Below are 14,389 nucleotides of genomic sequence, written 5' to 3' on the forward strand. Positions count from 1 at the left end.
TGTAAGTGACTGTCAAGTAATTGCCGAGAAATGGACATTAATCCCTGCTTCACCATCTTTTGACACAAAAGGGACCCTTTCTGTCTAGAATTGGGGGGACTGTGCCAGAAAAATGCAGTGTGTGCAGGACTTCTGCCTGGGCAGATAATTTTCCCAGTGCTTTGCCCATGGGCTTGCACACGGGGGACAGTTTTTCTGATGGACGAGGACTGAGCTGATAAAGGCAGGGCTGCTCAGAAGTGCCTGAATAGCAAAGCACGCTTTGCTGCAGGTCATGTTGTGGTCACCACCAAAGAGTCCGCGGCAGTTTTATCCTGGCCCCCTCACACGCTGATGCCATGTGCAGGAACGAGTTACACCTCCAGGCCTGACCCCTGGCTTCCAACATGGAATTGTTTGTGCTTTTGGAAGGCAGCTGCAGGTGAAATGTACGGATGCGTGTGGAGAAGGGGTGGCTGACTCTCCAGGAGCCTTGACTGGGGCTCCTCAGAGAGGACTTGAGCTCTGCCTGGATGGGCAGTAGCTGGTGGCTCTGGTTTACTTTTCTGGTGCTGTGTAGTCAAAAAGCAGACTGAGCCCTCGGTTTCTGTCTCCCATTCACAGCCAAGGTCCCTCCCCTCCCCTTGCTGCTCACTCAGCGGAGAGATGCGAGGAGGAAAGGATGCTGTTAAGCTGCACTTTGCTCCAGTACTTGGCACGTCCTTTGCAGTATCGGCTGTTTTCTGAGCAGAGATGCTGCCTGCCTCCTAACCGATGCAGCGATTCCCTATTACTCCCCTTGAAAGGAGCTGGAATCACAACCCAGAGAGTGAGCGAGTGATGCGGCTGCTGCACAGAGAGTGACTGAGAGGAAGAAAATTGGAGAGACTGGAATATGTGCCTGCCTCAGCAGCACTGCAGTGGTAAAGCCACTGACTGACTACATGCAGGTTACTGTTCTTTATGCATTGCTACAGAGAACCCAGAAGTGGGGATGAAATGCATCAGCCTCCTTTTTCACTGCTTCTCTATTGTCATCATGCATTAATTGCTGAGAGTTATTTTCCTTCCTGTGGCTGACTGGCTGCATCTCTTCTCGTGCTGCAGGAGAGACAGGGAGGGAGAGAGCACAGCACCAGCCTGGTGTCCTGTCCCACAAGGAGGATTCTACATGATGTGCCAGTGCAGTCAGGGGCTGCTGCAATGGTGCACAGAACCTCTGGAACAGCTGGATTTACGATTATTAATGCTTTATAAAGGTGTTCCAGACTCCATCTAGCAATTAGCTGGAGACATCGGCTGCCCTTTGGGGCTTGCTGACTGCTTTCTATTTTCCTCTCATTACCGGTTTCACACTCATCTGGGTCGACAGCATTTTGAGCTAGGGGAAGGGACTGTCTTGGCCAGGAATTGGAGGGTGCTGTGTGGAAAGGGCAGGTGTGAGCTCTGGAGGGAACTGCAGTCTGACCGGCCATGGCTCAAGCAGCTAAGCAGCTGAAGAAAATCAAAGATATTGAGGCTCAGGCTCTGCAGGAGCAGAAGGAGAAGGAAGAATCTAATCGCAAGCGCAGGAACCGCTCTCGGGACCGGAAGAAAAAGGTCAGTAGCACTGGGGCAAGCAGCCCTATATCCAGATGCCTGTGCTCGTGGCAGTGAGTGCTATTTGTGTTTGGGGAGGGGGGAGATGCCAGAGGGGCAGTCTGGTCCCTGTACAAATCTATGCGCAGTCAGCACAAGAAACAGTCTGCCAAACAGAGGACAACTTTCGGGGCCAGGAATCTGCTGTTTGCCCTGACAGCTTAGGGAGGGGAGGTAAAAAAACAGCCAGGTGAAGGGAGAAAGGAAGCGAGGGGTTTGTCAAGGCAGCTAAAGAGACTCGCTCAGCCGAGTAAAAGATTTGATCTCTAAGATAAAATTGCTGGCTTCTAGCTTCAAGCAGTTTCCCAGAGTTGCTCTGTGTCTGCAGAGCAAAGGGGCAAGAGACCCCCACCCCTTTCTCTAGCGAAGGAGCAGTTTTGATGTCCACTCCATGCCCTGCTTGATCTCTGCCAGAACACTGCAACCAGGGTACAGCGGGAGCAGACCACTAACCGAGAAAGCAGTTTTGTGCAGGGGACTGTGAGCTCTGCTGCTGCTTAGGGCAGGCTGTATTTGTGAGCGGGACACAGGTCATCCCTCCCAGCAAAGGCATGTTACTTGCTGGCAGCAGGTGAGTGGGGGGTCAGGACCAAGAAGAAGTGTCTTTCCCCTCTGCCGACACCAACGTGCTGGAGCCTTGGATCTGCCAGCTGATCCAAGCTGTAGCTCCTCTCTGGAAAGTCACTGCCAGTTTTTTCTTGCCGCCACTTCAGGAGCAGGCATGTTTCTAAGATAGCTTTGCTGCCCCTTGAAGACCTCTTGAACTGAATGTTCTTCTCACAGCAGGGCCTGAGGGTGTATGTGCTATGCACCAATGCAGAGAGGCGGTGAGGAGAGAGGTGAAACCAAGGGTAATCAAGGATATACGTGAGAGGAGGTTGCAATACAGGGAAGTCTTAGGTGGGCTTCTCCTCTGCCTTTAGCAAAAGTCTTGGAGACTTCTGCGTGCCCCCTCTAAGCAACAGCCTCACAGCAGAGCTCTACTGCTTGGAGCATCCCAATAGCTGCACCCTGAGAGTCCTGAGAAGAGTCTTGTGAGATGCTGGGGACAGGCACCACCAACCAGCCCTCGAGCTTTTGTTGTTCCTGCCACACTGCTGGACAACTGCCGGTTCAGGCTGTCTGGGCTAGTCCTGAACACTGGAATTCCTAGATTTCATTCATCCCTGTTTCTGGTGAAGGCTTACTGCGTGAGTCTTTGAGAAAACCAAAGAAGCGCGCTGGAAGGGGTCTGCTTCCCTGGGATGGGATAGACCTTGCAGCGACCAACAAGCCTTTTGTAGCACACTGTTTGGGACTGTCACAGCACGGGGAGCGCTGAGCAAGGGCTCCTTGCAGAAATCAGCAGGGCTCTGGCGTGCTGAGGAGGAGTTCATCTTCAGCTATCCCTTCCTGAGCGGTGAATCCAGAGAAGGCGCTGGCAAGGGAGGCTTGCCTGCCTCTCAGCTCGGTGACTGCGGTCAGGGTGGGCAGAGCCCCTGCTCACCCTCCTGTTCCTCTTGGGACCAAAGCTGGGTGTAAGGATGTTTGCTTTTCTTAATGCCAGGGCAGCCCAGGAGGGGTCTGTGTCTGCAGAGAGCAGCTCATTAGGGGACGATCAGTGGACACACTCAGGACAGATGTGAAGTCTGCAGACAGCAGCTAGGAAGTTGGGTGTGGGGTCTTTCAGCTGCCGCACTGCCGTGTCAAATGCTGCCTTCTTCAACGATAACTGCTAACTGCGTGCGGGCCGAAGGCTTTTCCCTGCAGAGCCTCTTTTACTCGAGGCTGACAGAGCAGCTTGTCTCTTAGGTTGCCAGAAGGCTCTAAAGGGGTTCTGGTGTGAAGAACCACCAAACCAGGAGATTTTGCTCTTGGGCAAGCTCTCTCTTCTTATCCCCTGCCCTCAAAGCCTGAGTGTCTCTAGTGGTAGTGGTTTACTGCACAAGTCTCCTTGGGGCCAAGCTGAGGGCTACCGGAATGTGTTGGAGTTTCTCCTTCTGTTTTGCTGCAGCAGTTGTGGGGGTTTAATCCGTGTTAGCCTGGGTGTCTGTTAGCACGCTGTGAGCCTGCATGGGACTCGTGTCATGTCTATGCAAAAGTCCTCTCTTTCGAAAGGCTCCTGCACTGGCCACTGAAATGGACTGAAACCACTGTTGTGTCCCGGGGTCCTTCTGCTCCTCCACCTGGGCTTGCCTGTTGTCTCTTGCTTCGTATACAGATCCAGGCTCTTTCGGGCAGAGGCTGTTTATTTGCTCTGCGTTTGTACAGTGCAGTGTATCAGTGCCTTGATTTATGACTGAGCCCACCATGCACTGCTGCAATGCAAGTTGTTAGTAGAGGGGTAACCTATGATCCAAGGAGGTGCTAGCATGGCACGAAGCAGTGGAGATGGCCAGAGGAAGGAGGTGACAGCCCCAGAACAAGTTTCCTCTCATCCCATGCAAGCTGATGTTATGTCTTGGGGCGTGAGAGCTTTGTATCTGTTAGTGTTTCTAGCCATTTTTGTGTGGTTGTGCGTGTCCGGTGAAATGCACGGTTGAATCCTGTGAAAACTTTGTGTCCTGTGATACCTGGAGGCAGTGAGTTGTGCTACTTAACGCTGTGTTGCCCAAAACCCTTCTCCTTGGACTGTGATTATATTTGTTGTTTTTTAGTTTCCGTAGCAATTTCTTGGCTTTTGTATTAGGTGCATGTAACTAGAACCTGATTGACCTTGTACTGTCTGTTTTTGTGTTGTGTGCCTCTCATTTGTGTCTCAGCACAGGGACAGTCCAGGTCTATAACCTTGTTGCTCCTCCAGTATTTCCTGCTCCCAACCTTTGTAACTCAGACGATGAGAGCCGATGTTTCGTTTGACAGGGGCTGCATCAAGGATTTAAGGAATGGTATCTTGTCACTCACCCTTGCTCTCTGTGCAGCCTAGCCAGACTTGTGTTTTGGGCCAAGCTGTCCATTAAACAGCCAGACATGTCCTGAAGAGTGCTCCTGCTCCGTGGGCTCTGCAGCATGGCTGGAGGTTGCCTCAGTCTGAGGATGACCCCAGGGAGCAAGCTTTCAATAGTCATGCCCGTGCCCATGTTTCGTGTAAGTCCTGAATTGTGAGGAATTATGAGGTCTAGCATAATGTGTTGGTGACTTTTCAGGGTGCCGTGCAGACAGGCAGGTGTGACAGAGAGCAGCCCTTGAGCAAAGGAGAGTGTGAATTGAATAATAGAAGTTCACTGCCATGAGAGAATTTGCCAAGCGTCATCTGGGTTGGCTTCCTGCTATTCCTGCCGCAGTATCCTAGCCTCAAATCTCTCATTTTGCTTAGATGGCCAGGTCACAGGGGACCAGAGCCACTCAGTTACAGCTGCTGGGCTGCATGGGGAGTCTCTGATGTGGCCAGCTGCACTGACAGGCAAGTGGTGACAGACAGTAGCAATAGCTGTGCTTTGGATGCAGCTATCTGTCTTTTTTTTTTTTGTGGTTCTGGGAAGCAGTGATAGTCAGGAATGCTTCCTTCCTTTCACTGCAGGTGTGCTGTGGTCAGGCTACCTCGAGAGGCAGAAAGCCCTCACTTGGAAGTCACGCACTTGAAAGACACATTCCTGCCTTCTGCAGGATTAGTGGGGAGCAGCACAACGCATTGTGAGAATGCGATGTTTTGATGCAATTGGTGAGGCAGGTCTGTAACTTGTTATGTGAACACACTGCTATCGAGTCCTTTTTGAGTCACATGTGGCTTGTTGTTGTGGTTATATATGAAAGGTAGAAAATGGACCAAATCCCTTTCCGGGAATTCTGAAAGCATCAGCAGAGTTCACCAAGCAGGTTGTTAGAAAGGGCCCAAAATGTCTAACCCCCAAACTGGGGCGCAGAATACTTGGCTCGCCCTTTGTTTCAAACACGCATCTACAAGCAACTTGCATCTGTACCAAGTGCCCCCAAGATAGGTTGCTAGTGCCTGCAGTGCCTTGCAGCCTGACAAGCTTTGACTGAGACTAATAAATAAAAAGTTAATACTTTTATGAAAATCATTCTTCCTATTGAAGTATACTTATTCTGGTACCAAATATCCTGTCAAGCATGAAGAGGGGCAGAGACCTTCATCTGAGGAGTACGAAGAGGCAGATACCAGCTGAGCTCCTCATTTGGCAGGTGGGCATGTGGGATTCATGGAGCAGGAAGCTGGAACTTCTAAAACATCTATGACGAGTGCTATGCAGCAAATAAGACCAGTAGCACTTCGGTAACAGCAGCAATGCTAATAATGTCCAAAGAACTCCTCAAGTGCACATGTGAGAGCATGTGCAGTCTGTCTGCAGCATAACTGTGGCTACTGGATTAAGTAACAATCTAACCAAAAGCTCAGAAGGAAATTCGTATGATAGTTGCTATCAATGTTTAAATGACAAATTATTAGTATGAAAGATGTGATACATCCTCTCAGTAAATTCAGAGTAAGTTTTGCTTGGACATCTAAGGAATAGAGGACAAGGCTGCCTGAATTTACCACTTTTTTCTTCTTCTTTTTTGGGGGGGGGGGGGGGGGGGGGAGGTAATGAGGAACAGACTGCTCTTCTCTTTCCATTCCTGTCTAGTTTCTTTGTCTTGCAAGTGTCCAAGGGTAAGACAGTCTCTTGTTATGGATTTGCAGAGCATCTCACACGGTGCAGTCTTGAATGGTAAAAGAAAATGATTCCTAATAAGAAACTCTCTGCATAAAACTCCTTGCCTTTTTTCTAGTTGTCCATTTCCTGGAAACAGCACACAGACCAGTTTGAGGGTTCATGACTCTCCACAGTATAGGCTGGCACCCATGCTTGGTGCAGTGTTTCTTCTGCACACTGCAGCAAGAAATATTTTAGTGCTCGCTATTACACACTGAAATACATCCCAGCAGGAGTGGCTGGGAGTGTGCTTCAGAGAAGGGAGACAAGGAATTTTTGAGAAAGGGTTTGAAATAGGTGGGAAAGAGAGAGAGAGAGGTGTTTCTGTTTGGCAGGAACTGTGGCGGAGAAAGCTCTTCCACCAGCTAGAATAAAATGGTGGGAAAGGGCAAAGGGAGCACAGAGGATCGAATGACCCCGTTTGTATTCTCAAGCATGGATAAGGAATAAATGTGAACATAACTGGCTGATATCAACTGTCAGAAGAAACTCCAAGCTGAGGTGTGTGAGGTGATTTGGGAAAGGGGCTAGATCCTGGATGGGCAGCTCTGAGAAGATTAAGGCGATGTGGAGGATGCTAATGAGAATGCTTTTGCGTGAAAGAAATTTTGCATGCTTAGGATGCTAGGGAAATGTAGGAAATAGAACAAGTCAAGTAGGGTTTGGAACAACAGCCACAAGCTCAATCAGACAGAGGAGCAATTAGAGATTATCCCTTAGTAGGACAATCGAACAGTCACATAAGGTGACCATGCTTGTGCTTGTTGTGTGACAAGTAAAAGTGCTCACTCACCTGCTGTTCACTGATGAGCTGTATCAGGGTGGAACTTAAGTCCAAGCTTAGGATCCCTGAGATGGCAAATCCAGACGCCTCTGTCAGAATTATGCAATAAGCACGCGGGAAACTGGGGTGAGAAATCACTGGTGGAGTGCTGCCAAGGAGAAGCCACTGGGGCTAAGTGGCTTTCATCCCTTCCAAGGGCTGTCACTAAGCAGCAGCCTTCAGCTTGCGCTGGGTTTAGAGGGGCTGCGGAGAAGAGAGTGATGGACAGAAGGAGAGCAAAGGATTTCAGCAGACCTGGGCTGCAGATGGCTCAGAACCTCCCCACGATAACTGGACTTCCGAGCACTGTTATGTACTCCTCCCATGGATGTCTGGCTTGGTACAGTTGCTGGATTGGGCTGCCTGGATTCTTGCATTCAGTGGCAGAAGATCCTGCCAAAGATGTGACATGGCTGTCAGCCACCCAGGGCTTCACTGGCTGCTGGGAGCTGTGTTGGTATCTAACCTGCAAGCTGGAGCTCATCAGCAAGAGAAAGGACCATGCCACCTGCAGAGTCTTAGAGCACGAAGCTGCCTTGTCTCCTTTCTCTGCCTGCTCCTAGAGCAACAGTTCCAGCTGCAACTTCTGTTGTCTCCCGCTGCAAGTTTTGTCGGTTCCACCAGCCAAAACTCCTCCTGCGTCTCCTTGCATTGCAAGAGCAATGACTATGTAGGCACCTTCCCTGAGAAGTTAACCAGCTTGTGGTGTGGCACAGCATTGAAGAAGTCACCCTTAGGACCACGTGAGATCAGCACTAGGTGACACCGTGAGGACACCGGGTGCTCCAGCCAGGCTCCAGCTATGGGCAGCAGCTCTTTGCAGCCAGGATTGGGTGTCTGGACTCCAGTACTCTTTCTCTGTCTGAGGCACTTTTTCTGCAAAGGAATTGGTATCTGCTGCCTGGAAGGTGATGGTACTGTGCAGTGGCAGCGAGAAGGGGCATGGGATATCAGGACAGCCAAAGCCTTTGAGACTCAAGGAAGCCCTAGCTTTTACCACTCTGAACGTAACCGGAGGGACAGTGTAGACAAAGAATTAAGCTGTGTGACTAGGAATGGGCTAAATCGTTAGCTATCTAGCTATTATGCAGGCTTTCAAAAGGATTTTGCAAATCAAAGGGCCATCTTAAATCTTTCTGTGCCGTTGTGTGTGTGTTAGGTTCAAAGCAGCAGTACAGAGTTGAATCTTTTCTGCTGTAAATGCCCAGTGTGTAAAGCTGGGAGGGTGTTTTGTATACACAGCTGCTGGCAAATTGGGGCAAAGCATGAGCTCCTTTACAGGTGATCCAGTGCACTCAGGAATGGAGCAATTGCAGAGGATTTGCACCCCACCTCTGCCCAGTGTGCCAGTGTGGAACCGCTTAGTGTGACTACAAGGTAACTGTGACCCTCCAAGCTCTGTCAAGGTTGTTGGGGAAGCAAGTCCCATCAGGATTTGGGGAGGATTACGTCAGCTGGCTGCACTGTCAGGAGATTCAGACCTCTGATTCATAGAAGCTTAATAAATATTTAGTTCTTGCTTTAGGCTGCGTTGGGAAGTACACGGGCTGTGTGTGATGATGACTTCCTCTGATGCTGTTTATCTGACCTGCCACTGGAGTCCTGTACGAATGGAAATGCTGTCAGGATTAAAAAAAAACATCAGTGCTGTGCTATATTGTACTGCTCTGCTGTCTGAGGCCTATAAGGGGGCATTTTTCTCACAACCCACTAAGGTTTCCATTCCATCTCTCTCTGTGTCTCTCTGGTATGCAGTCAGCAGGAAGAAGAAGCTGTTTCAAACTTACCTTTGACTAAACTCTGTCCAATTTCATTCACCGCTGCTCACAGTCACCCTCTAGCATTTTTCTATTAGGTTGCAATGCAGCATGCACTGGTTATAATGGGAGTGTCTGTGCTCCCAGCATTTGCATTTTCTTTCCAGTGTTTGTATTAAGTATGGGGGAGGGATGGCAGAGGACAGTGCACGGCGTATTTGTGTGCAGGAAGGAAAATGGCAATGCAGAAATTATACTGATCTCGACGTTCCTTCACCGTGGGGAGGTAACAGGAGTTTCTGGACGAGCACGGTTTGTTGCAATGGGCACAGACCAAGAGCTCTCTCAGATGGCCCAATTAGAAAAATCAGAACATTTATATGGTAGCAGTTCCTCTCTGGTGTTTACCTTTTTCTTCTTTCACTGTCTGCCTTGCCCTTTGCAGGATGTGGTGCCAAGAGAGCCTAGTCTCTCAGATGATGTGAGCTAATATATAATGAACCGTGTTTGACTTGGGAAGTCCATCCCTTTCCCGGTAAATAGTTGTCCACAAATACTAAAGTCAGCTGTAAGTGAAGAACAGCGTGTACGGTACTTCGCTAAGCAAGGCATTTTAGAGCCTGTGCCTGTGTCCTTTCCTGACATTTCCAGGCGGGAGGGAAATGCAGCGCCGTGATGGGAGGAGGAGTGGCTGGCGGGTAGAACATGAGCAGAATACAGGCATCTGGATGTGAGGGATGTCAGGTCAGAGCAGACCCTGCTGCTGCAGGGACTCGCTGATGAGGGAAGAGGCACTGAGGGGAAGCTGGTGCCATTCTGCACTGCTGCTCTGCAGGCTTTTAAATTATTTAGCTAATAACGGCATCTATGTGTGTTTGGTAAGCCCACCAGTTATCAAGGTACTGGAATGAGATGAGCAACGTTTGAAGCCTTGTGGCACTCAGAAATCTGTTTCGGAAGCAAGTTCTTTCAAACCGTGCCCTATCCTCAGCGCCTCGTCCCTTGGCCAAGGTGTCTGCCCAGGCAGGGGACTTGCTGTGTAGCGGGAGCGAGCCCTGTCTAGAGCAAGTGCCTTCAGGAGGATAAGAAGCAAAGGACAGTGCCCTGTGTGAAAGTCCTGTGCCTGATAGCCTCTGGGGCTCGGTTTCTTCACGGTAGGAAGCCGCCTGTAGTGTGCTGAAGCTGAGGTGCAGCAAGCTAGATCTGAGCTCAAAGGAAAGCAGCTTTACAGAGTGCTAAAATTAGAAGTTTAGTCTGAATTATGCTAATTTGTTTTAATTGTCTAAGTATGTCAAGGTTCTTCGGAAATGTACCCTCTGTGCTGGTCTGGAAAGGTGCAGCATCACTGGGGGCGTAATGGAAGGATGGGTCAAGGATTGCAGAGATTTCTGGGTCCCCTGCCCTACTTATATCTGTTTAGCAGTCCTCACCTCCAACTCTCAAAATGCCATGAGGGTAGGCTCTGAAAATGTTAGCCCTGGATTGGATAGACCAGCCTTGTTGAAATCTTAGATCAGTAGAGAGTAGCCTCCTGGGTGCAGGGAAGTTCCTGACACCTCTCTATAAGGGGACCGCTCAGTACAGCAAAACCATCTGAAAATTCACATTTCCTTTCACAGCTGAACTATGTCATGTTTTGAGCCACAACGCTGCAAACAGCAGCAAAATTCAAGCTCCCTTCCTATTTGCAAACCAAATCTTGCTGACTGGGTGAAACATTAAGCCAGAGCCATACATTTCTGGGTAGGGGCTGCAAATGTAGGGGACTCTGTTAAATCTACGGCTTCAAAATGTTGCAGCCTCAGTGAAAAATCTACAGCAGAAACAAAGCAGCAGGTATTCACCGAAGTGTCTTGGGAGGCGGAGGGAGAGAATGCAGCAGCAGGAGAGCATTTAGAAAACAGACGAGGTTTCTATATTTATACAGAGATGAGGAAAGATGGAGAGAGGGTGCGCACGCGTGTGTGTTTGTGTGTGTGTGTGTGCCTATGTGTCCAGGTCACTGAGAAGACTCCTGTTTAAGCAAAAAGGTACTGCAGCAAGACAACAAGCAGAAATGAAGGCTATGGTCCTTCACCGCACTGTGGTGACAGGACTTTTCAGGGCTTGTAGGGTGCATTCACGTGCATATGTTGGGCCATTTTAAATGGGAAATGCAGATAGGAGAGCGCTGAAATCCTTTGCAGAGTATAAACTGTGTTAGATTTTTAACTATCTGATGGTTTCTGCAAAGGTAAAATAAATATTTTCATGTTTTTACAGTGTCATTTGTCCAGAAAACTAAGCCTTCCAGATACTCTGCAGGAAATGCATAGTATACTCAAAGTCCATTTAGTTCTGTCATGATGCCATGCCTGGAATGGGGAGCATTGTGTCTTTCCCAGGACTTGCTGATTACAGCACATAGCAAAGAGTAAGATAAATGCTATGAGAATGTGCTGTTTTGGTGGGTGAGACAGACAGGTGTGGGGTGAGCTAAGGACAGTTTCAGCTTTAACAGTGTACTTCCCGACTTGCCCAGAGCATCTCTGAACACAGGAAAAATGCTTCCCCTTTCTGTGTATGCCCCCATGAGCACTGGGCAGATATCTGACTGCTTGTCACAGGCAGCAAAGACACTGACCTATCAGTGTGATTGCTCCATCTAGATCTCATTCCAATTCTACCCCCACGTCATCTGGCACTTTCATGGACCTTGAGGCAGTACAGATGCCTGGCATCCTAATGCACTGGATGGGATGTGCTCTGAGGGTCCATCATCTATTTTAAGGGACATACTGGCAAAGAGAAGAGGGTAGTGACTGTGCTGTCACCTTACAGGGACTAAGCTGTCCGCTCAGCTCTCTGATCAACTGAACCAGCCTGTGGTCACACAGGGTCTCAGAGCCTTGCCTTGGGCGAGTGTTGTGGGAAATGCTGTACTAGGCTTTCCAAGCATTTGACCCTTCCACCTCCAAACGTGCTGCTATTAAACTCAATGTCTTCTCAGATACTTCAGCAGCTTGCTCCCCTTCCTCTGTCCCCAGCTGCGGGCACTGCCTGTCAGACCTGAGACCCGTGTCCTAGCACGCATACGTTGCTCTGCTTGGAGAAACTGTTCTGCTGAGCAGTAGATGCTACTTTCTTCCATAGCCCAGCTGTAAGTTGTCGTTTACAGGTTAGCTGTTGTGAACGGCACCCAGAGACTTTCAAATCTCTTGTGCAAACACGGAGGGTCCTGGGCAATTTCATAAGGCATGTATCATCAACCTGCTAGCTCCTCTCATCTAGCAGCCTTCTGGGTAACGTGCTGGTGAGGTTCTTGGGGTGAGATTGTCATGCTGTTTCCTGGAGTATGCCTTGGCCATCCTGCTGAAGCTACTATAGTCTGCTTTGCCGCGTGCCTGGTCTCTCTGACTTAGGAGTTTGCAAAGAAAGAGATTCTTGTGCTGGTGCTTTGGGTGGACATTGAACACGACTGGCTTTGCTGTTGGAACTGGAGAGTCCGAAACAAGCCGGTCCCTTTTGCTCCATTGTTCTCTATAATCTTTTAAAACGCAAGTTAAGCTGGTGTTACCAGCGTGTGGAAAGATTCAGAAACTACCAGCCTTTTTTAACACCACGTATTAGTTGGCTGGGAGAAGCAAAATCTTAACATGTGACATACCGAAACTGTGAAAATATATTGCAACACAAGGCAAATTCTTACAAGTCAGTTGTCCCTCTTTTTGCAGGTGTCACGCAAGCTGTAGTGATGGAGCAGAGAAACGGCTGCTTTGGGCTGTACCTTGCTTCCACTGGATAGCATCTGTCAGAGCTATAGGCAGAGATGGCAACCAAGCTCTTTCTTCCATTCATCTGAATGGGGAGGGGAGAGAGTAAAAGGGATCTTCCGTTGGTCTGCCTGGGAATCAGCTGTACTCTGTTGATGACTGAAGTGTGAGCTTTTGCTGTGTGCTGTAATCATATGCACACCTCTTCCTTTTCTAGGTTCTTACTCTGCTATTTGAATCAATGGTGTTCTATAGTAAATTATTTCCATGGATTTGGTTATAGGAGTAAATAGTGTGTTCTTAAATAAGGTGCTAAACTTCAATAATCCAGTGTCCTTGACTTGTGAATCTCTGCATGGAGTCTCTCTTGTTTTGGGGAGTTGGGGTTTTTTTCTTTCTTCCCTTTTCCCTTTTCCCTTTTCCTTTCCCTTTCCCTTCCTTCCCCCTTCCATTTGCCTGGTGGATGAAAGTACTCAAGCTGGCAGTGGACATGGTGAGTGGATTGTGGGGTGGTGGTGTGCTAGAGAGTTCTCGGAAAGGGAAAACTTACCTAATTGGCTTTTGCTGTTGGACTTGCTTTTACTGCATTGGGAAGTGTTATGGTTCTGCTTCCCATCTTTAATGCTGAAACAGAAGTTATATCTGTGGGCCACTGTCTTTGGCATGGGGATATTTCAGCTCTAGGAGATGCCTGCATGGGGTCTGTATTTGGCCTGCAGGCTTAATTTTCTAAGCTTTTTCATTCTTCAGCTCTTTTCCTGGCAAAATCATCTCAGCTCACAGTGACAGTAGATTTGGTCCAAGCAAGAATTGCTCAGCGGAGCATGGCGTGGCAGCTCTCTTTCCACGCAGCTTGGACGTGCCACCGCACTGATGCATAGCAATGTGCTCCTGTTAAAGAGCAACATGATGGTCAGCAGGCTGACCCCCTTTCTGTAAGCGCTTGGAAAAACTCTTCCTGTCAAGCCCACTGTCAAATGGCTGCGGAGCTGAGATTGCAGTAAGAGGAGCTGCAGTATCATAGGACAAAAGTATAAAATATCTGCTGCCCATCAGTACCGTATCAGCAAAACTCCTTCTCAAAACTTGTGAACTCACCCCCACCAATGGTGAGATACGCCTCTCGGACCTGCCAGAGGAGTTCTCCGAGGCCAGCAGCAGCTCAATAAGGCATAGACAAGATCACCCTCTCTCCTTCCAAAATGTGAGGCAGCAGCATTCAGTGTCTTCTGACACCATTTCAGCAGGGATCAGCAGCACCTCCTCATGGGGCCTCTCAACACCCTACGTGGCACCACCGTCAGCAGCGGCAGAGGGGTCACAAGAGGGACATTTATCCTGCCTTTCTTGTACTGCCACAGACACCGTGGGTAAATTGCAGATATTTGGGCAGAGGAGCCGGCATCTTTCACTAATTCACTTTGCTTTAACGTCATGCTTTAGAGCTAAGAGTACTGTGAGGACACCTGGAGCAAGCTGATCCAGAGGCTCTGCTCACAGCTGCAGTAGTGAAGCAACTCTCCCATGAAGCTTGGAGATAAGGTCCATGCACTGGGAAGGGGCATTGCATATTGGGAGTTCTAGTCTGAACAGACTTTGTCTCTGCAGAGGTGGTATGTTTGGTCCATTTTGCTGGAAATAAATGTAGCATTGCACACAGAGGAGCAGAATGGAGGGTGCCCAGTAATAACATACGAACCTGTAGTTTTTTCTTGACAGAAAGAATCTGTTGTAACATACTGGGAGAAAAAAAAGAGCTCAGCAGAGGAGGAAGCTTCAGACTTTCCTTTATTGTTCTTGTGAGGT

The 14,389-nt window shown here is 48.9% G+C and overlaps 1 protein-coding gene across 8 annotated transcripts in view; it reads left to right on the top strand.

The window, feature by feature from the left end:
- Positions 1–1,386: 1,386 nt before the first annotated feature.
- Positions 1,387–14,389, top strand: part of ANK1 (ankyrin 1) — a 69,896-nt gene continuing 56,893 nt past the window's right edge. For 3 of the 8 annotated variants that reach the window (XM_052806607.1, XM_052806606.1, XM_052806611.1), the window contains exon 1: positions 1,387–1,578. In XM_052806607.1, the coding sequence (XP_052662567.1) occupies positions 1,453–1,578 (126 nt within the window). In that variant the 5' untranslated portion in view covers positions 1,387–1,452. The remainder of the gene's footprint in view (positions 1,579–14,389) is intronic. The other 5 variants (XM_052806610.1, XM_052806618.1, XM_052806616.1 and 2 more) reach the window with 3 other exon arrangements.

This window comes from Harpia harpyja, chromosome 13 (assembly GCF_026419915.1).
Source record: "Harpia harpyja isolate bHarHar1 chromosome 13, bHarHar1 primary haplotype, whole genome shotgun sequence".
Lineage (NCBI taxonomy): Eukaryota > Metazoa > Chordata > Aves > Accipitriformes > Accipitridae > Harpia > Harpia harpyja.